We start from the raw sequence: 25338 nt of genomic DNA on the forward strand, positions 1-25338 counted from the left end.
TTTTTTTTTTTCTTCTATCTTTTGGGTGCTCAAATTGACAAATAGGTTTATACCTTCTTTCTTTGTGTTTATGTTTATGCCCATAGGTGGAGGGTCAGCTTCTATTGAGCGTCCATTTTTGCAGTTCAAGTTTGAATTGTTTGATTTTTCAAGCAGTAACATAAGTACTTTGTTGAATCATTTGAATGAACTTCTATATCAAAACAACAAGAAGAATGCGGAAATAGAAGAACAAAAGAGCAGTTGGAGGTAGTGAATGCCCACATTTTCCCTCTTTACAATGTGTTTCATGAAGAAGATTACACGAGTAGGAAGAATTGCTGCAACTCTTTTGAAATTTCATCATCCCTTTGCTTCGTAAATTCCTTGAAGTGGCTGCAGAAACAGCTCAAGGGCATACGTTACTGTCTGGCGTTATCAGATTTTGACTCGTGAGTCCAACCCAACCTCGGTCTGGGTCGAATTCAAACCATGGTTACAGCTGGTTTTCACCCCTGATTCGGTTAACCCCTGATTGGGTCTATGCATGAGCAGTCAACTCTGCTGGTTCTGTTCCACTCTGCCACACGTGAAGTCTCGGACGTCTTCTTCAATCCCACCAAATACCACCTCCATTGCAGAACTACAAAGATTGTTCTCGTTTTTCTCATTCCGTTATTCTGTATTTAGCATGAGACAGGCGACTTAAATTCATACCCCTTCGTTCAAGCAGGGTCAACAACTCGGAAGGTTTCAAGTTTCAACATTGATCAGAGACGTACCTCCTTTCTGCCTTGCTGTGCCCGTGATCATCCATGGCAGAGGCAACTTATAAATATCATCCCTTTCACTGCCCCCCCACAGTGAAGTTTGTTAAGAAGACGAGACAGAACCGAACAAGGAGGAGAAGAACCGACCTGAAGAATCGGTGAAGAAACACAGAAGCCAAGTCGATCGATGCTCTAGCAAAAAAAAACAAAAAAACAAAAAAACAAAAAACTAAACATATCTGATGTGAATGTTATGACGACGACCCTTGATAATTAGACGCGACTGTTAAGAAGTAATCTGATTAAAACTAATAACTCCAGTATTCTTTTCAATCTATATACCTGTTGGCACATGAATGCAGATTTTATTTTTATTTTCACCGCAAAAGATTTTTATTCCAAATCCCGTTGATCTCGATTTATTGTTTCGGGTACTAAAAAATCTAAATCTGAAAAAAAATACAGTAAATGCGAAAGTATCATCATCTTGCTCAGTCACTGGAGTCATCTCTCCTGCAATCTCAATCGACGCGGGTGCTCCCTCGTGTTATATGATGTCAGATCGTGAAGAGCAGCTGGTTCAATCAATTGGTCTGGTCTGATTTTGATAACAATGGCTAAAATGTAACAAAGATTCTAAATCTAATACAATTTTAAATATTATATACATATGAAACTAATATTTACGAATTACCAGAGACCTGGTCTCCACGGGGGAAGACGACTTGATCAATATGGGTATTCTACTCGGCCACACGTAACGTCTCCTCTTCAAATAGTCGTCATCTACAATTCCACCGGCGACCTCACTCCATTACAGAACTGTAATTGCAAAGATAGTGTAAGATTTTCTCATTCCATGATTCGTTTGTCATGTGATCAAAAGCACGTAGAATTTTCACCCCTTGTTCAAGCATGTACGGCCGGAATGGCAACAGGGTCAAAACTAGAAAGGTTTTAACATTCAGAGATGTTTTGCCACCCGTGATCATGATCCTTGGACCCTGGCGGAGGCAACTTATAAATAACGTCAACCCCGATGGTGAATTCAGGGACGAAGACTCGCAGTTCGACAGAGTGAGAGGAAACGCAGAAGGAAGAAGAAGGCCATGTCGATTGACGCTCCGGCAATGTGGGGGGCTGCTTACGTCGAGTGCGGGATCGATTTCGATGAGGTTGATGAGAGAGAGAAATACGTGGTTCCTCCCTATTTACTTGCTGATAAAGGATTGGATCATGAGGAAGATGAGACTGTTGGAAGTAGTACTTGTCTGGTGTACGATGATTTCAAAATGAAGCTGCTACTGATTGCCTGGGCCAAGAAGATTGCAACTTGTGTAGCAGTGCAGCAACCCAAGAGACAGCAGCGTTGATTTGTTATTGATCTCAATGTTGTCCTGTAAAGATTGTTTCGTCTTCATCTTTGTCTATTCAGTTTTTTCTTACTCCCGACGAATATTTTTTAAATTAGAAAATATCTTAAATCGATAATGAAAGGTGTTAAATGGATTATAATATTTTTAATTAGTTAATATATAATTATTTTATTACAATAATAGAAGGTAATGAAATGCGTAAGAAAAAATAAGATTTTAAAAAACTAAAATAATTTTAAATTAGAAAATATCTTAAATTGATAATGAAATGTATTAATAGATTAGAATATATTTTTAATTATTTAATATATAAATTTTATTAAAATAAAATAGAACATAATGAAACACTTACCGACAAATAAGAATTTTAAATTAAAAAATATTTTAAATCGATAATGAAAGTTGTTAAATTGATTAGAAGATTTTTTTAAAATTAATTAATATACAAATTTTATATTTTATTACAAGAACTAGATGGTAATAAATCGACAAATAAGTTTTTTAAAACTAAAATATTTTTTATAAAATTTTTAAATTAAAAAAATATCTTAAATAGATAATGAAAGGTGCTAAATGGATTAGAATATATTTTTAATTAATTAATATATAATTTATTATTATTATTATTATAAATAAAAAGGTAATGAAATTTTTACCATCAAATAAGATTTTTAAAACCTAAAATTAATTTTTATAAAATATTTTTTAAATTATAAAAGAACTTAAATTAATAAAGAAAGGAAAATAGGAGAATATTGTCATGCTGACATGGCGCGTCACTAGTGTGGCATGCTGATGCGACTGCCTATGCAGTAGATGGCATAGCATGTGGCGGATGACGTGGTAATACACTAGCTGTCAAAAGCTGATGGGTTGCAGGGGACTTTTCAAGTGAACAGTTGACCGGTCAAATTTGGGTTTTTTTAAAATTAATTTTATTATTAGGTTATTTTCATAAATATTTTGTGAGAAGTGGTAGAGTAGGACCTGGACTCCGAGAATTCTGAAGAAACTCTTGTTGTAAGTAGATTAGGATTTCTGTAGTCTAATTAAAAAGTAATTGTAACTCTGCTGTTATTTAACCCCCTCTTGTGTAATGAATGAAGAACTACAACGGTTTTGCCCTAGAATTCTTAACCTTCGTTCATGCATGGCCAGCAGGAATGGCAGCGAGGCCAAAAACTTGGAGGCTCTTTCCGTGACCCATGATCATGCATGGCAGAGGCTACTCGTAAACAGCTTCAACCGCGATAGTGAAATCAGGGACGGAGAGAACGCAGTTCGACAGGCTGAGAGGAAAGAGAAGAAACCAAGCAGGAACAAGGGAGCCGTGTCGATCGAGGCTCTGGCAATGTCGGGGGCTGATTACGTTGAGTGCGGGATCGATTTCGATGAGCTTGATGAGCTAGAGGAGTACGTGGTTCCACCATATTTAATTGCGGGTGAAGGATTGGACGAGCAAGACGATGGATCTAGTAGCAGAACTTTTCAGGTTTACGACGACGTCAAGATGAAGTTGCAGCTCAGTGCCTGGGCCAAGAATGTTGCGTCGTCTGCAACAGTGCAGCAGCCTAAGTTACCTAACTTACAGTAGAGTTGATTTTTTTTTAAGGGGCGTCTTCAGCCTGGTTGAATTATTGATATGTTCTTGATCTCAATATTGTTTCGTTAATAACTAAATCCATGGAATAAAAACCCACGAATTTCATCTCACTATGAATCTTCCTTCCTGCACGCACTTGAATGCAGAATCCACTTTTTTTTTCACGAGAAAAGCTTTTGAATCCAACTCCTGTAATCTCCATTGTTTTTACTATTTTCCCTATGACAAACTTCACCTTTTAGGCTTTATAAATATCCCCAAAAGTGGAAAAGACTAAAATCAGAACCCCGTGATCGCTGAAACTGTTCACGTTCGTAGAAGAGAGAGCTATAAATATCCCGGAATCACCCACATAGAGATTCAGTAAAGCCGTCAACTAGGAAAGAGTAATTGTCTGACAGTTGATCGAAGCTCTGGCCATGGCGGGCGCCGATTACCCAGAATGTAATATCGAGTTTGAAGCGTCGGAGGTTGATGAAGGAGAGGCTGCTAGCTCGGGCCAAAGCTATTGCTTCTTTGAATCACACCTAGAAAGGACTGATAGAAAAGAAATTGCGTTTTCTCCTCCAATAAAAAATAAAAAAAATAAATTTAAATTATAATAATTGCAAAAAGGTCCTACGGTGTGATGGGCCTACTGCCCTGTGGCGGCGCATTGGTCCCGTATTTTACGAAAATGCCACTGAAGTTATTACATCCTGAGAATCCCTCGTCTCCTCGGTGAGCCGAAACGGGTGTCCGGCTTCTTTGCTATTGGAAATCGGCGTTCAGGGGAGAGGACGAAACGGGCTTCGCTCTCCTTTCTCCCACTTTCAGTCCGTGCGAGCAGAATCCTAGATGCTGCAAACGGTTGACATGGATGCTAGAAAAGTGAGTTCTTTTGCTGCTGTTTGCATTCTTCAGCTAGCTTCGAGCTATACAAAGAGGTACTATACGCTGTCAGGAAAAAAGTTTTTGGAATTTTCTATTGATGACTTCTCGTCTTTCATCTCCTAATTTTGGTTACCGGGCAGCTTTTAGTGGTTGGGCGTCTTGGAGTTTGCTCGCATGGATCATGAGTGTTGAGTCATTTTGATGTGGTGAAGGTGAGTCCTTTTCTTCCTCAGCCTTTTCTCTGCTTGAAGTGCTGCCTTGTTTTGTAGCTCCAAAACTAGGACATGCTTGAAATCTAAAAAACCAATCGTGTTAATAATACAAAAAATGAATCACTATCTGGACTACGTAGAAATTGTTTTAATAAACACAGGAAACATGGTTTTTGCTCATTCAGTTTTGGGTCCCAAAAAAGGTTTTCAAGTGCTGGGGCCAAACATAATATCCAAATGTTGATTTGTTATGTTTAACCAAATTATGGTATAGGGCCCATGTAATTTTCTCTATTTATCTTATGTACCCTAAGTTAGGAAACAGTAGGTTTTTAATAAAAAGAAAATCGGGAAACCGAGAGTCGTACGCTCTCGTCTTCTCCCTTCCCCTTTCGTCTTCTTCTCAATCCGATCCAGATTTTCAACCCAAAAATCCTAACAAACTGGTATCAGAGCGAGGTTAATCAAATCTCGTTTTCGTTTTCGCTTGTCGTCCCATTTGAGAGCCGCCCTGAGAATTCCGATCGGAGCTTGCGTCGGAGCTGTAGGAGAAGCTCTGTTTTTGTTTTTTTTTCCCGACAGTTCTCTGTTTGCCATTTATCAGAGAAGAGAGAGTCCAAGGGACTCTCGTTGTTACCATATCCCAGATCCGTGGGACTCCTCGCCGTCGTTGTGGCCAGAACTGCCGTCGACGTTGTCGTTGTCGTCGCCGCAGGTACGGTTCGGATCTTACCGAACGCAGGGGCGCCGAAACTGATTTTTCGTGGCGCTGAAATCCCGATTTCGGGAGACATTTCATTAGCGTGAGGTATTTGTCCATTTGGGGGAGAAGAGCGCAGGCTTGCGCCGTGAGCGCTGCTCTCGGGGACATCGAGGTAATTTTAATTTTATGTGGATTGTGTGTTGGAAAATTTGAATGGATATGTTGGGTAAATTTGATATTGAGAAGTACGATGGGAAGACGAGTTTTGCACTGTGGCAAGTGCGGATGGCTGTTATTTTGTCAAGTCAAGGTGTCAAGGAAGCCATTTTTGGCCGAAATAAGATGTTTGATGCGGTATCAGATAAAAAGTGGAGAGAAATGGATGATAAAGCACTCTCCATTATCCAATTGTGTTTGAGCAATTTGTCATTGCAAGAGGTCCTATCGGAGAAAACCGCTAAGGGTTTGTGGGAAAAATTGGAGGACATCTATATGAAGAAGTCATTCACTAATCGGTTGCGGTTGAAGTTGCACCTCTACACCCTTCGCATGGTTGAAGGTACATCAATTTCCGATCATATTTCGGAGTTTGTATCTATTTTGAATGATTTAGATAAAATTGATGCTAAGGTAGAGGATGAAGATCAAGCCCTTTTGTTATTGTGCTCATTACCCACATCTTATAAAGCTTTCAGAGACATGTTGATTTATAGTAGAGACAAGATTTCTCTTGAAGATGTCAAGAGCAATTTACAAGCCAAGATGCACATTGACAGTAACATGACCATTGTTGAGAAAGGGAGCCAAGGTGTTGGTTTGGTTGTGGATCGGGGTAGGCCAAGGGATCGATACTCCAAGGATACAAGGACCCGTTCGAAGTCTAAACACAAGGATTTAACGTGTAATTATTGTAAGAAGAAGGGACACATTAAGGCCGATTGTTTCAAGCTTAAAAACAAACAAAAGGCGGATACCAAAGGTTCTTCTTCGGAGGCAAATGTGGCCGAGTGTGACACGATTGATACTCTTTGTGTGGTAGATACAAATGTTGATGACAAACATTGTTGGGTCATGGATACGGGTGTTTCACAACATATGACTCCTTATAGAGATTGGTTTGAGACCTATGAGCCTATGGATGGTAAGGTACTTATGGGTAACAACAATGTGTGTAAGGTTGCCGGAGTTGGTTCAGTGACAATTAGGTTCCATGGTGGAAATGTCTGAAGATTGATGGGTGTAAGGCATATACCTGATTTGACGAAGAATTTGATTTCTTTAGGGTCGCTTGAGGAAAAGGGTTGCAAATTCCAAAGCGAAGGTGGAGTTCTTAGAGTTTCTAAAGGTGCTCTCACAATCATGAAGGCAAAGCGGATTGGAACTCTTTATTTCCTACAAGGTTCCACGGTCACGGGTTCAACCGCCATTGCACATTCGGGTACTATCTCGGATGCGGATGCTACAAGGTTGTGGCATATGAGATTGGGGCATATGAGTGAGAGAGGAATGACCATTTTGAGCAAGAGAGGCTTGTTGTGTGGCCAATGCACGGGTAACTTAGAGTTTTGTGAACATTGTGTTTTTGGCAAGCATAAGAGGTTGAACTTCTCCACTGCCATTCATTTGACCAAGGGAACATTGGACTACATTCATTCGGATCTTTGGGGACCTCGTGAGCCATCCAGTGGTAATGGTTCTCGTTACATGCTTACTTTCATTGATGATTTTTCAAGGAAGGTTTGGGTCTATTTTTTTAAAGAGAAAAGTGAAGTGTTCCGCACATTCCGAGAATGGAAATCACTTTTAGAAAACCAAACGGGAAAGAAAGTAAAGAGGTTGAGAACCGATAATGGCTTAGAGTTTTGCAACCGGGAGTTTGATAATTTTTGCAAGACTGAAGGAATTGTTCGGCACAAGACAGTGGTCAACACTCCACAACAAAATGGTGTTGCAGAAAGGATGAATAGGACACTACTTGAGAGAGCTAGGAGTATGTTTTCCAATGCGGATTTGGGTAAGGAGTTTTGGGCGGAAGTTGTCAACACAGCATGCCATTTGGTGAATCGATCTCCTACCACTTCAATTGAGTGCAAAACGCCCGAGGAGGTGTGGTCGGGTAAGCCGGCCGATTATTCCAGTTTGAGGGTGTTTGGTTGTCCCGCATATGCTCATGTGAATGAAGGAAAGTTAGAGCCTAGATCGAAGAAATGTGTTTTTCTTGGGTATCCCGAAAATGTGAAGGGGTATAGATTGTGGTGTCCCAAATCATCCAAGTTTCTCATATCTAGAGATGTCATTTTCAACGAGTTGGCAATGTTGAAAGAAATAGATGTTGCACCTGAGCCGACTATTAAGAAAAATGAGACAGTTGCAAAGATGGTGGATTTCGAAGTTTCGGTCCAAGAAGGTGATGAGGCAACGTCACATGATGATGTGACAGGTCAAGACGATGCACAACCATATTTATTGGCAAAGGACCGCGCTAGAAGAGAAATTCGACCACCCACCAGGTATGGACACTCTGATTTTGCTTATTGTTTGGCAGTTGCCGAAGATGTGGAGTATAGTGAGCCATCCTCCTACAAGGAAGCCATTTCTTCTATGAATGCGGCTGAGTGGGTTGCCGCGATGAATGAAGAGTTACAATCACTACAACAAAATGAGACTTGGTCTCTTGTGAAGCCTCCTAGTGATAAGAGGATTGTGGGTTGCAAGTGGGTGTACAAGAGAAAGATTGATGGCTCAAATCTCGCGGATTTCCGATACAAGGCAAGGTTTGTGGCTAAAGGCTATAGCCAAGTCCAAGGCGTAGATTTCAATGATGTATTCTCTCCCGTGGTAAGACATACCTCCATTCGAGTTTTGCTCTCTTTAGTGGCAATGCAGGATTTGGAGTTGGAGCAAATGGATGTGAAAACTGCATTCTTGCATGGTGATTTGGAGGAGCAAATTTACATGAGTCAACCGGAGGGTTTTAAGGTGGTGGGAAAGGAGGACCGTGTGTGTCTTTTGAAGAAGTCCCTTTATGGCCTTAAGCAATCACCACGGCAATGGTACAAGAAGTTTGACTCATTCATGGTGAGTATTGATTTTCACCGTTCCAATTATGATAGTTGTGTCTATTTCAAAAAGTTGAATGGTGGTGAGTTCATCTACTTGATGCTTTATGTGGATGACATGTTGATTGCATCCTCTAACTTGAAAGAAGTTAGGAGGTTGAAAGAGGAATTGAGTTCGGTATTTGAGATGAAAAATTTGGGGGCTGCCAAAAGGATTCTCGGGATGGAGATCACAAGGGATCGGCCCAATAGAAAATTGTTCCTTTCACAAAAGAGTTTTGCCGAAAAAGTGTTATGCCTGTTTGGCATGGAGAAAGCTAAGGGTGTTTCAACTCCTCTTGCGGTGCATTTCAAGCTTTCGGCAGATTTAAGCCCAAAATCCGATGATGAGAAGAAATATATGGAGAAGATTCCATATTCGAGTATGGTCGGGAGTCTCATGTACTTGATGGTGTGTACTCGACCCGACATTGCTCAAGCTGTTAGTGTGGTAGGTAGATATCTCTCTTGTCTTGGAAAAGGGCACTGGGCAGCAGTGAAGTGGATTTTTCGCTATTTGAAAGGTACCATTGATGCTCGTTTGGAATTTGGAAATGGTAACAAGGCACTATTTGGTTTTGTGGATGCGGATTTTGCCGGTGATTTAGACAAGAAGCGTTCCTTGACAGGATATATTTTTACTTTTGGAGATTGTGCAATTAGTTGGAAGTCTACACTTCAAGCCACTGTTGCACTCTCAAGTACCGAGGCCGAATACATGGCAATTACAGAGGCTATCAAGGAAGCTATTTGGCTCAAGGCGTTTGTTGGTGAGATGTCTTCTATCGAGGGTCCTATTACAGTGCATTGTGACAACCAAAGCGCCATTCATTTGACAAAGGACCGCATGTATCATGAGAAGACGAAACACATTGATATTCGGTATCATTTTGTTCGAGATGTGATCTCGGATGGTAAGGTTGTCGTGAAGAAGATTGGTACCGAGTCAAATCCAGCCGATATGCTCACAAAGCCTCTTCCAATTGCAAAATTCAAGTTTTGTTCAGGTTTGGTGTCGGTTTGTTTCTAGCATGTTGCTAGTATATCTTTATGTTTGTTTTTGTTTAGGTTACGTTTGTTTTAGATGCAATTTGGTTCAAGGTGGAGATTGTTATGTTTAACCAAATTATGGTGTGAGGCCCAGTGGGCCTATGTAATTTTCTCTATTTGTCTTATGTACCCTAAGTTAGGAAACAGTAGGTTTTTAATAAAAAGAAAATCGGGAAACCGAGAGTCGTCGCTCTCGTCTTCTCCCTTCCCCTTTCGTCTTCTTCTCGATCCGATCCAGATTTTCAACCCAAAAATCCTAACATGATTGGTATGCATGACGTGCTTTATGTAGCAGATAAATATACCACAATCGTCATTGTAAATTCTCAAAAGTAGCAGTAAGATGAGGGTCTCACCTTGAGCAGCTTCTTTGTAATAAAGCAGCATTTCCCTGGCTGTTCCTCGCCTCAGATACGATTTCACATTCTGCAGATAAAACAAAACACAGTATATTAGATTTAGGAGTATATTTCTGCATCTGACTGTTTTTAGCACTTATTGCATTGAAACCAGTGCTAAAGAAGAGTAAAATTAAGGCCAGCTGGTAATCTATAAACTACTACAACCCTTCAGAAATACTTTTTTGTAACCTCACTTGCTTGAGAAACCACAAATACCCACGAATCATCCTATGATGCAATTTTTCCTTTTCAATTTTCAATAACTAAACTTACAGAAACCACATATGTGATACTGACAGTGGAAAGTATTTCACAGCACAAAATGTATGCAAATGGTAGCGTTTGAATCCAGATTCCACCTTTTTATCAAGTGAAATTGCTTGTGTGCAATCTGCATCAGCTTGTTGGAAACTGCACCAATTGTAATCAGTTTGTAAAGTGAATGCCAAATTTTAAGAGCAAAATCTGATTGACAACTGACAAATGCCCTAAATAGATCATACCATCCAAGCTCTAAATAAGCAGCTGCCCGGTTGGAATAGTAGGTTGCATTTGTACTATTAAACTTAATAGCTTCACTGTAGAAGTTTACAGCTTTGTTCCACTGTCTTCCCTTAAAAGCTGCATTCCCCTGAAAAAGAATAACGACAATAACAATTTGTGTTAAATGAAGTCTACTGTAGAATGTATGCTTTCCAAGAGAGAATCACCTCAAACATCATTTCTTTATAAACCGAAACAAAAAAAATTAAACAAATCTTTCTTACATTAAAAAAATCAAAATAAAATGTTGAATCATTTTAAAAAAAGTGAAATAAATTGCAGAGGAATAGTACTTTTTCTTTCAAGAGTTCTGAAGTGTCCATGTCCCCATCAGTATCTAGCACATGCACTGAATTTGAAGCAATGCTGACTTGTTCTTGGAGAGATGAATTTATATCCAAAACAGTATCAAGAAGAAATTTATCAGCTTCATGCGCAGCTATAAATGAAACAGAGACTGACAAGCCTTCATGTTTTCCAAGAGGAACAGTAACCTGAAAACAGGAAGTAATAAGTTAATTAAGACATTTTCGAAAAAGAACATAAATAAGGCTACTCTCAAAGTCCCCACAAATTGTTCTTTACATGTTTACATGTGCCATTATTTACTATACCTGACAACAGCCTGACATTGCTGCAATACTCTATAATGTTAATGTTCTATCATGGAACTCACTGGACAGTTTTCTTTGAATTCAGTTTAAGAGGATCTGGTGCTGTTGGAATGACTAGTATTCTATCATCCTGGGGAAGGAATGAGTAATAATAATCAACAAGAAATAATTGAAGAAATAAATGCTACAAGTAAACTTAATTGGCTGATTGAAATCATACAGAATTCAAACCAAGTTCAACATAAGGTCCCCATCCCAACATCCTGCTACATGATTCCGGCATCCTTCCGCACAGCAGTAACAAGGGATGCTCAGGATCGCCCGCCGCTAGGCTCCTCTTAGCGAGTCCGGGCCCCTCCGGTACTGCGATCCGTGTCCCCACATATGCATCTGTTAATATATGTAAACGCCCATTTTGCGGAAACTGAATCGATAATATGAGCTATCTGATAGAGATCAAGATGATCAGGTCAAGAGAAGTTGAGATTGTATCAACTTCTACCTCTACAGTTATTTACACGTGTAACTCTACATTCATGTAAATCCTTTTATCATTTTGTAACTATAAATACATGTATCAATGAAGCCACTTAAAGAAAAAATGTCACTTTAAGATGACAAACCTGAGAAGTTTAGAAAAGCATATGAGTCTCAGTCAAATGTAAATTGAAAAGTGTAAGACTGTACCTTCAAGAGACCGTTGAGTGCTGCACGCATTTCAGCCCTGACTTTATAAAAGGACTTAATATTCTCATGAGTGGAGTTTACTGCAGCAAGAACATGGGTAGAGATATCAGACCTAACTTGGGTTTAACTGTTTTAACCCATTCTTCATGGTTTGATTTGAACTCATATCTGGAAAAAGTAACAGATGTGATATATGATGGTCAGACTATGTAAATACAAACTTTTACAAATGACTGACGAAAACAAATGTGCCAGGGCTACCTTCATGCCCACAGCACCTTCTAAAAGGTGAAAACAACTTAATTTATTCATTGGACAACAGAAACTGGAAAAAAGATTAATGAAGCATATCCCACTGGGAATAGTAGAACAACAATTATTGGAAAAAATTATATAAAACCAAAAGAAAAGAAGAGACCAGAGAATACATAGAGAGGATAAAAAGATTATGCTACAAAAGCACAGTAAGTGATATGTCCTTCCAGATGACTTTAAAGGAAAAATATTTAAATAAGTCTTTAAGAGGAAACGTTAAGTATGAGATTCCCAACCTTGTCGATGTAACTATCATTAGTACTCAAGGAATCAGGAAACTAAGAATGGCATTTTAAAAGAGAAAGGACAAGTGCAAACAAAACCTACTAGTAACACCAGAACAGAAGTGCAGACAGTATGTTGAAGAACAAAAACAACATAGAGAAGACTCAGTCAAGCACTTATGAACTGAAGACAGGATGCAAAAGAGAAACTAAGAAGAATAGGATCTGCGAGAGATCCAAAAAAACTGAAAAATGCATTTACTTATCAGAAGCAAATTCATTTGGAAGCACGTTGGAAGCAGTTGCAAGACTTTCTCCAAATAACCCTATTATTAAATTTGTCATTATGTTGTTCAATGCTCTCTTTTATTTTTTTTCAAAAGGAGGAGCAAATGAGGATTCATTAATAGACAAAAAAAAAAAGTCTCGCAAAAAGAGATATAAAAGAGAGAATAGAAAAACTACGCCCCACAGAAAAGAAAAAGAGAAATTACTATTACAAAAATAGATCTCCCGCACAAGGTATCATTAGGACAAAGCATTCATAACCATGAAATCAGATAAGTAGTTGATCCTACGGCAATAAGACCAAGAGAAGATCAATAGCATGTAGATGTCCTTCATCACCTCAGAAATCTGAAGAAAACATGGGGAAGGTATTCTATCTAACATCCACTTCATGACGACTACAGAGTCCCCTTCAACAACAAGGGCTTCATGTACCTTTAATTGGTAAGTATTGATCCAGGAATAGCAATATGGTGTGCTTATTAATTGGAAAAAAGTCTCCTAACTACAACTAGCCATTTTTTGATAGACAAGGACCCAACTTTAACAAGATAAAAAAATATATGATAGGCCTCCACGCATAAACTATCACATATAAGAAGCTAGAAATAAGGCCCACATAGGGAAGTTAAGCATAATCCCACAATACTGTAGAACTAGAATTATCTTGTGTTTATTAGTTGAGAAGAATCCTTCCAACTTCAGCTAGTCATTATGGGACCCAGATAGCCTTAACATTCAATTAAATTATTAACAGCAGATATAATATCAATTCATGAACATTACATTGCCAGCATAATCTCTGCATGAGGCCCCTAGTATCACGTGGTTAGATTTGGGCTAAGTCCGTCTAGCCCAGCGGAATATCTACCCCGTGCGGCCTAGTCCTTCCAAAGAACTAGTCAGCCTCCTTGAGCCTCGGATCCTCCAACCAATACTTCACACAAGAAGTTGCAAGCCAAATGGGACAATGAAAAGACCAAGATATAGAAGAGAAAAGCCTACTTTGTATTGAGAATACAAGATTACAAAGGGTGGCCAAACACTCTTGAAGGCCAAGGCTAAAAACTCTCTCTATACACTAAAAGAGTAAAGAAGGCTAAAGATTTTTCGACCTCTTTACAATGGGAGAGGCCTCTCTATTTATAGCCTCTCCCCTGGCCTTTAGAAATCTCTAAAAACGCCCAGAAATCCGTCAGATCCCAAAAATTCGGTTTCTGGCGTCAGGGGCGCCCTGGTCAGGCGGGCGCCTGGCGACCTGGTCCTGGGGAAACCCCATTTCGCGCGCAGGCGCTTGGCTGCGCCTGGCCTGTCACACGCGCGCCTGCGCCTGGAGTCCTGCCGTGCGCACGTTGGCACTTGGCGTCCTGAGGAAACCCCATTTCGCCCCACCTGGAGTCCTGGTCGCGCCCCAGCAACCCCATTTCGCCCCGCCTGGGATCCTGGTCGCGTGCAACCCCATTTCGCCCCGCTAGGTGTGTCTGCTGGCGTGCTGCCTTGTGTCTGAGCTGGCTGTTGGGGTTGTTGTGTACCTTGTTGTTTTGCCATCCGTTTGGCAAGCTCAAGTGTGTCTTCTTTTGCTGAAGTTGATGTCGGGCTAGCCATATGTGTGCGCCCCTCTGGGCCGTGCCATTGCACTTGGCCTTGGCCGATGCTGCTATTGCTGTGCACTGGACTTGCACAGTCTTTTGCCTTGGTGTTTGGCCACACCATGACTTCATCCTCCGTCTCATACTCCTACCGCCATAAGGCAAATGCCCTCGTCTGCAACCCCTGGCGATAGTCGGCTACCTCCTTTTCGAACTGCCATAACTCGGCAGCGTCTTGCCATGTTGCCTCGCTTTCCAGTTGACCTTGCCACTTGACCAAGTATTGCGTCCTCCGGGGCTTGCCCCTTTGGCGTTCCTCTCGGTCAACAATAATATACTCTACCCTATTGTCAAAGGTAGTAGATATATCCATGGGAGCTCTTGGGTCAACTACTCTATCCGGGTCCGAGTCTTCAAAATAAGGTTTAAGGTTCGATACATGAAAAACATTGTGGAACTTAAACCTTTATGGCAGCTGCAATTTGTAGGCAAGGTTGCCCACACGTTCAATGATAGGAAAGAGTCCTTCATATTTCTTCAAAAGACCTTTGTTCCTGCTTCTTAGGTGACGAAATTGCTCAGGTCTGAGTTTGAGAAGGACCTGGTCACCGATATTGAAAGAAGACTCCCTCCTCTTCAAATCAGCATGTTTCTTCATCTTTTTAGCTGCCTTATGCAATAAGACCCATGCCAGCTCCATTTTCTCTTTCCACCTCTTCGCCAACTGATGAGCTGCTGGACTTTTCCGTGAAGTGTCTGGAAAGAGACTTGTGGGAGAACAAAGGCTGTCGTCCTGTCGCCAACTCGAAAGGACTATGCCCGGTTGATTCCGATTTCTGCAAATTGTATGAAAACTGGACCACGTCTAACAAGTCTGGATGCAGGGCCAGCCATATGTGTGCACCCCTCTGGGCTGTGCCATTGCACTTGGCCTTGGCCGATGCTGCTATTGCTGTGCACTGGACTTGCACAGTCTTTTGCCTTGGTGTCTGGCCACACCATGGCTTCATCCTCCGTCTCACCTAGCCTCTTGTTGAATAACCTCGGAAACAACTCAAGATGTCCAATATATTTGTAATTATATAACTTCAAACTGCCAACGGTATTCAAAGTAATCCCCACATAGGATGCAGTTCAAGAAATGTACCGAGTTTTCAAATGTATAGAGTGAAAGCTCAATCAAGGGCGCATTAAATGGTGATTATGAGAGGGGAAGACTAAGCTAAAATGCTCAAATATAAGGCCTACTATTCATGAAGTAGTACACTGTTATTGCTTTCTATTCCTTTTCTTTCCAGAAAATGAGAAGAAAGAAAAAAAACTTTGGAACCAAGGAAAGGACCAGCACTCACAAGTAGGGGTGGCATCGAGCCGAGCCAAGACCGAACCTGTCTATGTTCGAGCCGAGCCTGATTTAAATATTTCGAACTCGAGCTCGAGCCGAGCCTAGCCTCGAGCCTAAAATTGCTATCGAGCTCAAGCCCAATAATTTTAATCAAGTTCGAGCTGAGCTCGAGCTTCAACATTCATTTAAAACTTTTCAAAAATTACATGTCTCGAGTTCGAGCTCCAACATACATTTAAAACTTTTCAAAAAATGCATGTCAAATAAATTGTATATAAAATTATACATACATTTTACATAAAATTGGGCATGACCTCTACATAAAATTAGGCATGACCTCTACTTAAAATTGAGCATAAGGGTAGCATCGAATCCAGCTGAGTCTAAACCTTCTTATGTTTGAGCCGAGCTTGATTTAAAGATTTCGAACTCGAGCTTCAACTCGAGCCTAATAATTTTAACTAAGTTTGAGTTCGAGATCGAGCTCTAGCTTAATACTCTACATAAAATATATGTCAAATAAATTATCTATAAAATTATACATACATTTTAAAAAAAAGAATGATAGGGAAGGTTCGGGATTGAATCTCGATAATAGATTAGAACCCACCAATATTAATTTTTTTTACCCCAAATGTTGTCTAGCTTATTTTGTAAGTTTTTAATCTGGCCATAAATTTACTATGACCTCCTTAGTGCCCTAATTGAAAATTTATATTCTAGGAAAAACTAGAAATGTTTTTCCTAGGATACACATTTCCAAAAAAAACCTTTAAATAAAATCCTATTACTATTAGAGACTTACTAGAAAATTACAAGAAATTTTTTAAAATTTTCTTAGGAAAGTTAAATGGACCTCTTATTGCCACTTCTAGGAAAATAAATAAAAATTAATAATCAATCTAATATATTACTATACTTATCGATAAATTTTTAATCAAATAAAATGTCAAATACAAAATTGCTATGAAAATTGCCTCATGCTAAAAGTATTATACCATCAACTATCAAATACTTATTCAAAAATTTTCTATACGGTTTTCTAGCCCATCTTGGCAAGAAAATTTTACTTAGAAAATTATATGGTTTTTTAATAAAAAAATTTAATTAGAAAAATGTTTCCAAAAAACATGAGGCACTAATGGTCCCTATATTTCTACTAAAAATGTCTTTTCAATGTTTATTGAAAATACCACTAATAGTCTCTAGAAACGTATTTCTACTAAAACGTTTTTTCAATTTCTTCAAGAGAGATGAGGAAGGGACAAAAAGTTTTTTTTTTTTTTTTTATTACTTGGTTATGATCTCGCACATGTGACTTGTACACATGCGAAATCGACTTCACGCAGGGGTGGGAGAAATTATTTTCTCCCGACTTAGGTATCTCTCTGTACTCTTGTTTTCTGCCGAGACAACATAGAGCGAAGGCGTGGCGACGACAGAAACAGATGAGGCGAAGAAATCGGAGGGAATGGGATGTAGCGGCCGGCGAGAAGCTATCGACGACGACAGAGGTGGCCAGAGCAGTGGACAGGAGGGGCTCGGCGTCCCCCCCCGCTCTCGCTCCCGATCCCGCGACTCGCCCGTTAACGAGCCGGCTCGCGAGCTTTCGAGCCGAACCTTGATTCGGTCGAACTCGACTCGTTAACTCAAACGAGCCGATTTCGGATCTCGAGCTCGAGAGATACCAAATCAAACCGAGTCGGCTCGGTTCAAAGCCACCCCCTACTCACAAGTGCCTGTGCCCACATTAAAAATTTTTTGATACACATTAAACGATATATGATTACAATGTCTCTAAGAATTTAACTAGCAGAAATGGCTTCCCATAATTAGGGGTAAAACCATCTGCAAGAGGCAAAAGAGGTTGAAGTCCATAACCCACTTCACTGTTGCAGGCATTAGTTAACTCTAGAGAAAAGGGTGCCCCTGAGGCATAAATTAAATAATTTGTCTATTGAAATAGTTACACTTGAGGTTATACTCACAGGAATGACATGCCCATCCAAATTATATGCATGACTGACATAAAATATAAACACATTCCATTGAAGAAAAAAAAAACCAAAAAACGCACTCATCTATCACTAACCAAAATGTACAGCACAAGATGTATTAGCAGTAGATGAAAAAGTAACTGCAGCAACAGCTACAAGTGAATAATAAATGTTATGTTGTTATACCTAGCAATAACATAACACTTGAAAGAGCTTTCAAACTAGAAATTCCTTGTTGCGTATTTCCAGATACTTCATGAAATCCTTTCAAACTTGGAACATTTGAAGCAATATACTGGCCAATATTCATATGCTTTGGCTGCTGGTCTGCACATATAAGAGGAATTCACACATATCATATACCTAATAAACCAGCAAAAAAAGTGGAGAACACCAGAAGCAGGTGTATTGCTCCCTCCTCTTAAAGTATCAAAGGAAGTATGCTTACATCCAGATAAAGTCTCAGTTACCTTTTTAATGACATGGACAGTCTTCTGTTTTGGGGCCTTAGAAAGCTGAAAACAATCATCTGCAAAGATAAAGCGCTTTGACTTTCTAAGCTCAGAAGGCAATCCCCGCAATAACACATGCCCTATCCGACGCAAAATGGATGGATCTTGAGCAAACCACCCTGAAACAGAAAATATATTGAGTATCAGGAAAAACCTAAAAATATAATCAAACAAATGCAACAAACTTTTAAAATATCTAAATCATAAAAAAGCATTCAAAGCAAATATTAGTTGCGCAGGTTGCTGTATATAGAAAACCAAGTAAATGTCATAACGTTAAGACCCATAATTAGTCTCCCCAAGGCAGTAACAGGCATCAATCTGCATTCACTTGCTGCAGTATCAATTACATATCTGCTTGTGAGAATTAACTGATACTTAAAATAGAGGTTGGTCAATAAGGATTTTAGAATAAGCTACAAGGAAAGTTTGTGGCACCTTATATTTGGAATTGGACAACATGCTAAAAACCATTCTCCCTATTCACCATTCTTTAGTGTTAGATACATGTACACAGAAAAAATAAAAGAACTGGACTTTGTGAAATTTGAACTAAAACCTCAGATTGAGGCTATCAACCCCCAATCTGCAGTTGTCATTGAGCCAAAAACCTCAGCATTTTCCTTTGTTATAAAATGCAGACAATCATTCCTACCACCAGAGGTCACTCAAAAATAAATGATCAATCTAAAGTAACAAGTTGAAGGATTTTAGAACTTTTATTGTACCAACTGTATCTAAGCTTTGGGAATCTGCCAGAACTCAATTAGTAGAAACTGCCCCATGAGAAGGTTGGAATCCAAACACACCACAAAATGCAGCTGGGATTCGTATACAGCCTACCGTGTCAGTACCTGCGTATACAAGAGTTAAAGATATTAACTAACATATATGTACAAAGAATTATTTTTGCTGCAAGTGAGCATAATCTAAACCAATGAATCCTCTCAACATGAAAAAATGCAGAAATAGAAGAAATTTTATGATTCCCAAGGGAACCAATTTGAGATTACTGGTGGCCTCATAATAACTAACACTTGATATATAAGAGCAATTAAAACTTAAACATACCAAGAGAAAAGTCCACAAGTCCAGCTGCGACAGCCACAGCAGAACCACTTGAAGAACCTCCAGGAATATGTGATAGCAATTCAGGGTTATTAGGGGTGCCATAATGCATATTCTCCCCTGTGATTCTGTGATGACAGAGAGACAGAAGCTAATCACAGTAGCTCATACTAGTTTGCTTTCAAGCAGAAACATTAAGTTGCAATGATTGACATGGGTAAAGAATTTGATTTCTAAAGCAATAGAAAGTAAATACAAAGGGCATCCACCAGTTGTTGTAACAACCTTAAAAATTGGATCGATATTAGCGAATTCCAAATGAACTTGAACCTCATAAAAACAGCAACTGTTCCTTGGAAGACTTTTTAACTCGTAAAAAGAAAAGTCCCACAAGAGAGCACATCAAACAAATGCATATAGTTTAAGATATTAGGCAAAACTAATTACACTAAAAAAAAAGGAAACGACAGCACGAATTTATGTCAGCTAATTACAACTCAAAAGAACATGCTAGGCGACATAACCGACCCACCCATATGAGAGTTCATCCATGACACAGTCTTTCCAACACAAGTAGCTCCATTTTTTAACAGAAGCGAAACCGTCACAGCCGTCTTGATCGATGGGTCATGCGTTCTCTTCCAATCCGGACTCCCGAACCCAGTTACATACTCCCTAACGTCAAAACTGCGCTTCAAACCAAAACCAAAACTTGTTGACAACAAATGAAAAATCAATAACAAGCTTGCAACAGAAGTACACTTCTTAATATGCACACATCCTTGACAGCGAAGCAGAGCCCTGCGAGTAGATGCCGAGCGAAGCAGAGCCCTGTGTTAGAATTCAATTTTGTCTTCACCTTTTCTTCTTCCATGAATTTGCCTTATACGATTGATTACTGTTTATCGTCAGCTTGATGGTCGTTGGTAAGCTCTACTAAAAGTTCATTAACATTAGTTTCAAAATCAACGTTTAATGTTTACCAGATCTGATACTTCCATCTCAATCCAGTATTCAGTAATCGCCTAAAGATCTGAACTGCTCAGTTAAAGAATGGTATCATAGGAGATAAATAAGCTTTCAAAATGTACCAGGAAAGAACCTTTTATGTGGCATGATGGCCTCCTCCCCTCTTCCCCTCACACTTCGTTTGAATGTGCTCTATTACTTGGTGAGATCCTTCTAAACAAAAAATTATGAATAAATTATTTCTTTTATATACATAACTGATCCAATACGAATAGTTATTTGGTGCAAAACATGCAAAACGGTTATCTCAACCGTCTGATCATGATTAAATGACTAAAATTGTCCTTGATTAGACGACTGAGATAACCATTGATCATGATCGAATGACTGAGATAGCATTTTACATATTTCACACCGAATGGCTTTTGATATTGGATCAACCCTATCACTAACTATATATATATATATATATATATATTGGATCCAAAACATGTACCATCCCCTCGTGCCAAGGTTGCAATATTACAGAGCAATGCCTGCACAACAAGAACGAAAAAAGCGAGATAACACATTTCAGCAATTGCTGTTTTTTGTAATGTGCTTGGGTTACAATTCCTGTAAACATCTCAGATAGGAGATCCCTTTTTCACTTGATTATGAGTGATTCCATCAAGAAATCAAGTCCAGTGAGGAAATAGGCTTAGATCTGTGCAGTCTTAAGAGAATAGAAATAACCTGAGTAGTTAATGCTGTGGTAGAACCAAACTGAGCACAATAGTGTTCTCTGGTTTTTACACCATTAGCTCAATCAGATGTCAATGAGAAACATACCTCATTCATTAATCAAATAAAATATACTTAGTGCTGGATAGAGCTGGCTTCGGTCTTCGTGCAAATAAAATTAAAACCGGGTATACAATTTGGCTTTCCCAACATAATGATGAAATCAAATAATAACAAAAACCTTACAGACCAAAACGAGACAAACAAAATTTACAAGGGAAGAGAGATAACGGATATCTGACCTCTTCCTAGTATTCTCATGATTCATGCTGGCTTGTGTCATGTACGGACTCACCTGGATTTCGTGAATAGCTGCAAGCTATGTAAGAATTTTCAGTATAAACTCTAATAGGCTCTCATACCCTAAATCGTACAACAACACAAGATATGTCATCTTTACTGTCTCTATTCAAAGCTTCCGCTGTCAGTTGCTTGGCAGCAGATAATGGGTCCTTGACCTTTCTTGCAAGATTGACCGCTTCTTGGTTATCCATGACCTGGACCAAGCACCCATGAAAAACAATAAAGGATTTTTAGACACTGACATGGAGTCCACACAGAGAAGAAGAGAGGTAGAAAAGTGGAGAAGGACCTTCCACAAACCATCACTGGCAAGGATGAGAAGTTCAGTTTCATGGTCGATGTCTGCTTGGTCAATGTCAGGTTCTGAGCTTAAGTGTGACTTAAGGCTCTTGTCACCAAACGCACGAGAAACAGCTAACTGACCATTAACTCTGGGCACATCTCCTACATAAAGTTGTCAAACTAAAGTCAGTATCTTATTTTTTATTTTTGTTAGGAAAAAGTGATAGAGATACCAAGTTAATTTGATATGTCTGGAGAAGCAGGTAAGGTCATGAAAAGATGAGAACAGAGTAATTTGAAGAATGTTTTTGCGACTGTATGTGTGCAAATGTAAATATCACAGCATATGCTTTCCAAATCAAACTGCTTTGTCAGCTATCCAAGACAATAAATTACAGTAAAATGGAAAGTCCTAACTAACAAAAGGGAAAATTTGAAAGTATGCATTACCACTCAAACAAGAACCATATCTCAGGAAGAATACTAGATCTACCCCAACATTTTTGTTTCAAAAACGTTGTCAATAAAGAAAAATAACCTTCAATCTCCAAAAGCCACTTATATTAACTAATTGCTGCTGCACTGCACCCAAATAAGCATTTAAATAAACGCAAACAAGGATGGTATGGCTTGAGGTATTCTCAGTTGATAAGGAAGCTCACTACCTTGAGGAAGCAGGGTTAGGTCTCAGCAAAACATGCACTTCCTTGCCCCTCCCCTCTCTCAACATACGCATATACAATTTATGTTTATGATCTCAATGGTTTGGTCAGTTTTTTACTGTTTAGATCTAGTTTTAGTGAAACTCACAAAATGGTGGTACTAGCCTATTTGGTTCATCGGTGTCTAGGAAACCACTATGACAAACTTAGGGCATCGACTAACATTAGGATGTCAGCTTTTTGAATCATACATTGGGGTCTATAAAACCAAGGTGGAGCACTGGGGGTTTTACAAGTGAGAAGACATTCTCTTGATAGCATGCAGCAGAATCACGGAAGGAAGCGAATAAGAACTAGCAGTGGTTATAGAGTTTGACTTTTTAGTTGACGCAGAGGGAGTTGTACAAGTGAGAAGACATGCTCCTGATAATATGCAGCATAACCACAGAATGAAGGCACTATGGACTGACCAACCAGTAGCTGTAGAGTTTGACTATTTAGTTAAAAACTGCCTTATATGTTGCACAGCAATAAAGCTATTTCTTTCTAACAGGAAGATTCCTTATACAAATACTACACTCTAAACCTTGGCGAGACTTAAACCAAAGACCACAAGTGGACATTGAGCCAAAAGCCTACATCACAACATAAGTGTAAGATTCAGTAATCAATTATGTGAATTGAGCAGTGAATACAGATCAGAAAGCCATATAAATTAAATCTCAATATTTCAATAAGATAGTTATTCAAAAAGGTCATTTTTCCAAGAAAAAATATAAAAATTTCATGTTTTTATAGAAAACCTGGCATGTTTGAAACGAAGCCTCCTCTTGTTTCAATGCTCCCTCGCTCTGTGCTTGGCTCATGATCAGTGCTCATTTGTCTTGCCTCTCCACCCTTTGAAAGAACTGCTCTAGAATCTCCCACATTGGCTATCCATAACTTTTGGCCATTTATGAGAATGGCAGTTACAGCGGTGGACCCGCCTCGTCCCAAATCTGGACTATGAGAGAGAATTGCCTGGTCAGTCCTTTCATAGGCCTTCTTAATTGATCTATCTGGGTGGGTCCAGAACTCTTCCTAAAAAAAACAAACATGTAATTCTCAATTAAGCAGATCTCAATGTTTCAGAGTGATCAAGGAAACATCTTGAGAGGAAGGTCCATATCCCTGCATCCCTACTTTTTGTGTGGCATTGTTATTTTTCGAAGGCATATGCATGACAAATATTGAAACCTGGACCTAATATCAGTGGGACCATTGCCAAAAATCTCACTGTTTGAATGATCATGGTCATAAAAACAATGACTTTACACCTACAGTACGAAACATTTAACAAAAGATTCACCAGATCACTCAAACAGCAGACCATGACCAAGCATAATAACAAGTGGGTCTCTTTCTCCAAGAATTTCACAGACTTTAATAACTACAACAGGATACCTCCTTTAAAATATTGGAAAACAAGTGCTTTTGCAAGTAAGCCGGCACACTATCTCCCAAATGTCCATCGAAAATAGCGAACAACCCAAGCTCTTGTCCCTTGACTTGTACAAATTTTGCGACATGATAGTCTTCCATAGGATGATTAGCCTTCCCTTTGATGAGACTGAATCCATAAGTAGCCTTAATTGGACCCTGATGGTTTCTTCCTTTACCAGAACCGCATGATGAACGTACTCCTACCAGCTAAAAGAAAGAACAAAATTCAAATGTGAAGTATACCAGTTATAAAGCTGCTCTAATCGTGAAACTTCATAAATAGAAAGACTTAAAAACCACAACCATGATACACCACTCGTAAGAGACCTAATTAAATAGAGGGAAATCCCTCTAAGATATTAAATACAAGTTGAAATTATATCCATGTTCAACGTTTCAAATTTAACACATAAAACATACAAACACAAAGATTGGAAGGAAAATGAAGATGGAAAAACCCTTTTGAGTAAAGAAAGCCATTAGCAGGAAAATAAAGATGAAAAACACTGCGAGTACAGAAAGCCAGAAGTATTGTATCATTACAGTAGGAGATTAAATTCACTACCAGTCTTGAAACGATCCTGCTAGAACCAAATGAACAAAAGTTCGATTTCTCATACAAGACTGGAAAACGGCATTAAGCAGCAGAGGACTCGAGATCTTCAAAAGGAAGAAATCGAACTTAAACTGTTGAGTAGTAGAGGGTGGAAGAAGTAGCCCAAGAAAACCTCGACCTCATGTCAGAAAACGCCATAATTCACTTTTAAAGCCAAAGTAAATTATGAATGGAATGTAAAGCAAAAAAGGAACAACTTGGAAAGACCAGCGTGTAGAACTTCTCCCAACTCATCAATTTACACTCAAGAGACAAAATGACAGAATTTATTTTGAGTCTCTATTAATCCACCTCAACAGCAAGAGGCTAACAAAATCAGAAAAGTAAAACAACAAAGGAAAGCAAAAATCAGTTTACCTGAGAATAGGCAGCATTAAAACAGCAGAGCCTATCCATACACATCTCAACCGAGTCGATCCGCCAGCTAAATTCCCAGCATCTGTGACATTAAAATTGAAATTTCAACAAAACGTATCTCAGAAAACTTCGATTCATTTACCAATTTCACCCAACACGAAAAGGAAAAGTGATGTAAAAAAAAGCAGAAATATCCCATCAAAGAACAGAAGACCGAACTGGAATCTTTTGGGTACTCCAAAATTCAACTCACCGATCAGTCTGCCATCGTCTTTCTCCACTAAACTGAGAAACACAACAAAAATAAAAATAAAAAAGCCAAAAAAGAAGAAAAAGCAAAGCTCAACTTGGGTTTTTCTCCCTCTCCTTCTCCAACAACAGGCTTTAGAGAGCAAAATAAAGGATGGAAACCACAACAACCGCTGAGAACCCTTTCTACTGAGGATTATTGAATATGCACAATAAAATAAGAGGAATTCGCCGGAGTGGTGCTATTTGCGACTTTATAACCGTTTTTGGGTCTTCTTCGGAGTACAAAGGAAAAAAAGGCAGCCACAGGGCAGACTTCCTTCATGTTGACTTTCCTGGCTACTACTTCAATGATAACTGAAGCAGATACATTTGCCCCTGGCTCTAG

The 25338-nt window shown here is 39.2% G+C and overlaps 1 protein-coding gene and 1 pseudogene across 2 annotated transcripts; both read right to left on the reverse strand.

Annotated features, from left to right (window-relative positions):
- Nucleotides 1-4230: 4230 nt before the first annotated feature.
- On the reverse strand, nt 4231-20121 carry LOC137937176 (outer envelope protein 64, mitochondrial-like; annotated as a pseudogene).
- Nucleotides 20122-21031: 910 nt separating this feature from the next.
- On the reverse strand, nt 21032-25338 carry LOC137936157 (probable protein phosphatase 2C 9). 2 transcript variants are annotated; one of them, XM_068780715.1, is made up of 6 exons: nt 24955-25338; nt 24702-24783; nt 23690-23935; nt 23050-23326; nt 21592-21746; nt 21032-21496 (listed from the first exon to the last, which is right to left on the reverse strand). In XM_068780715.1, exons 2-6 carry the CDS (start codon nt 24744-24746, stop codon nt 21356-21358), a joined length of 864 nt encoding a protein of 287 aa, XP_068636816.1. In that variant the 5' UTR covers nt 24747-24783; nt 24955-25338; the 3' UTR covers nt 21032-21355. The 2 variants fall into 2 exon arrangements, with proteins under 2 accessions (XP_068636816.1, XP_068636817.1); XM_068780716.1 differs by having other exon boundaries at nt 24921-25338.

Source organism: Aristolochia californica, unplaced genomic scaffold, assembly GCF_029961685.1.
Source record: "Aristolochia californica isolate CCGP_79_NKW_82.1479 unplaced genomic scaffold, dmAriCali1.0.hap1 SCAF_7, whole genome shotgun sequence".
In the NCBI taxonomy this organism is placed as follows: domain Eukaryota; kingdom Viridiplantae; phylum Streptophyta; class Magnoliopsida; order Piperales; family Aristolochiaceae; genus Aristolochia; species Aristolochia californica.

What these genes read in the sequence shown, in the direction of transcription:
- LOC137936157 (XM_068780715.1), bottom strand. Translation starts at nt 24,746, where the DNA reads ATGTGTATGGATAGGCTCTGCTGTTTTAATGCTGCCTATTCTCAG. An exon ending in TTTCCAATATTTTAAAGGAG is followed by an intron (nt 23,327 to 23,689) that starts GTATCCTGTTGT and finishes TGTTTTTTTTAG; the next exon opens with GAAGAGTTCTGGACCCACCC. An exon ending in CTTCGTTTCAAACATGCCAG is followed by an intron (nt 21,747 to 23,049) that starts GTTTTCTATAAA and finishes AACTTTATGTAG; the next exon opens with GAGATGTGCCCAGAGTTAAT.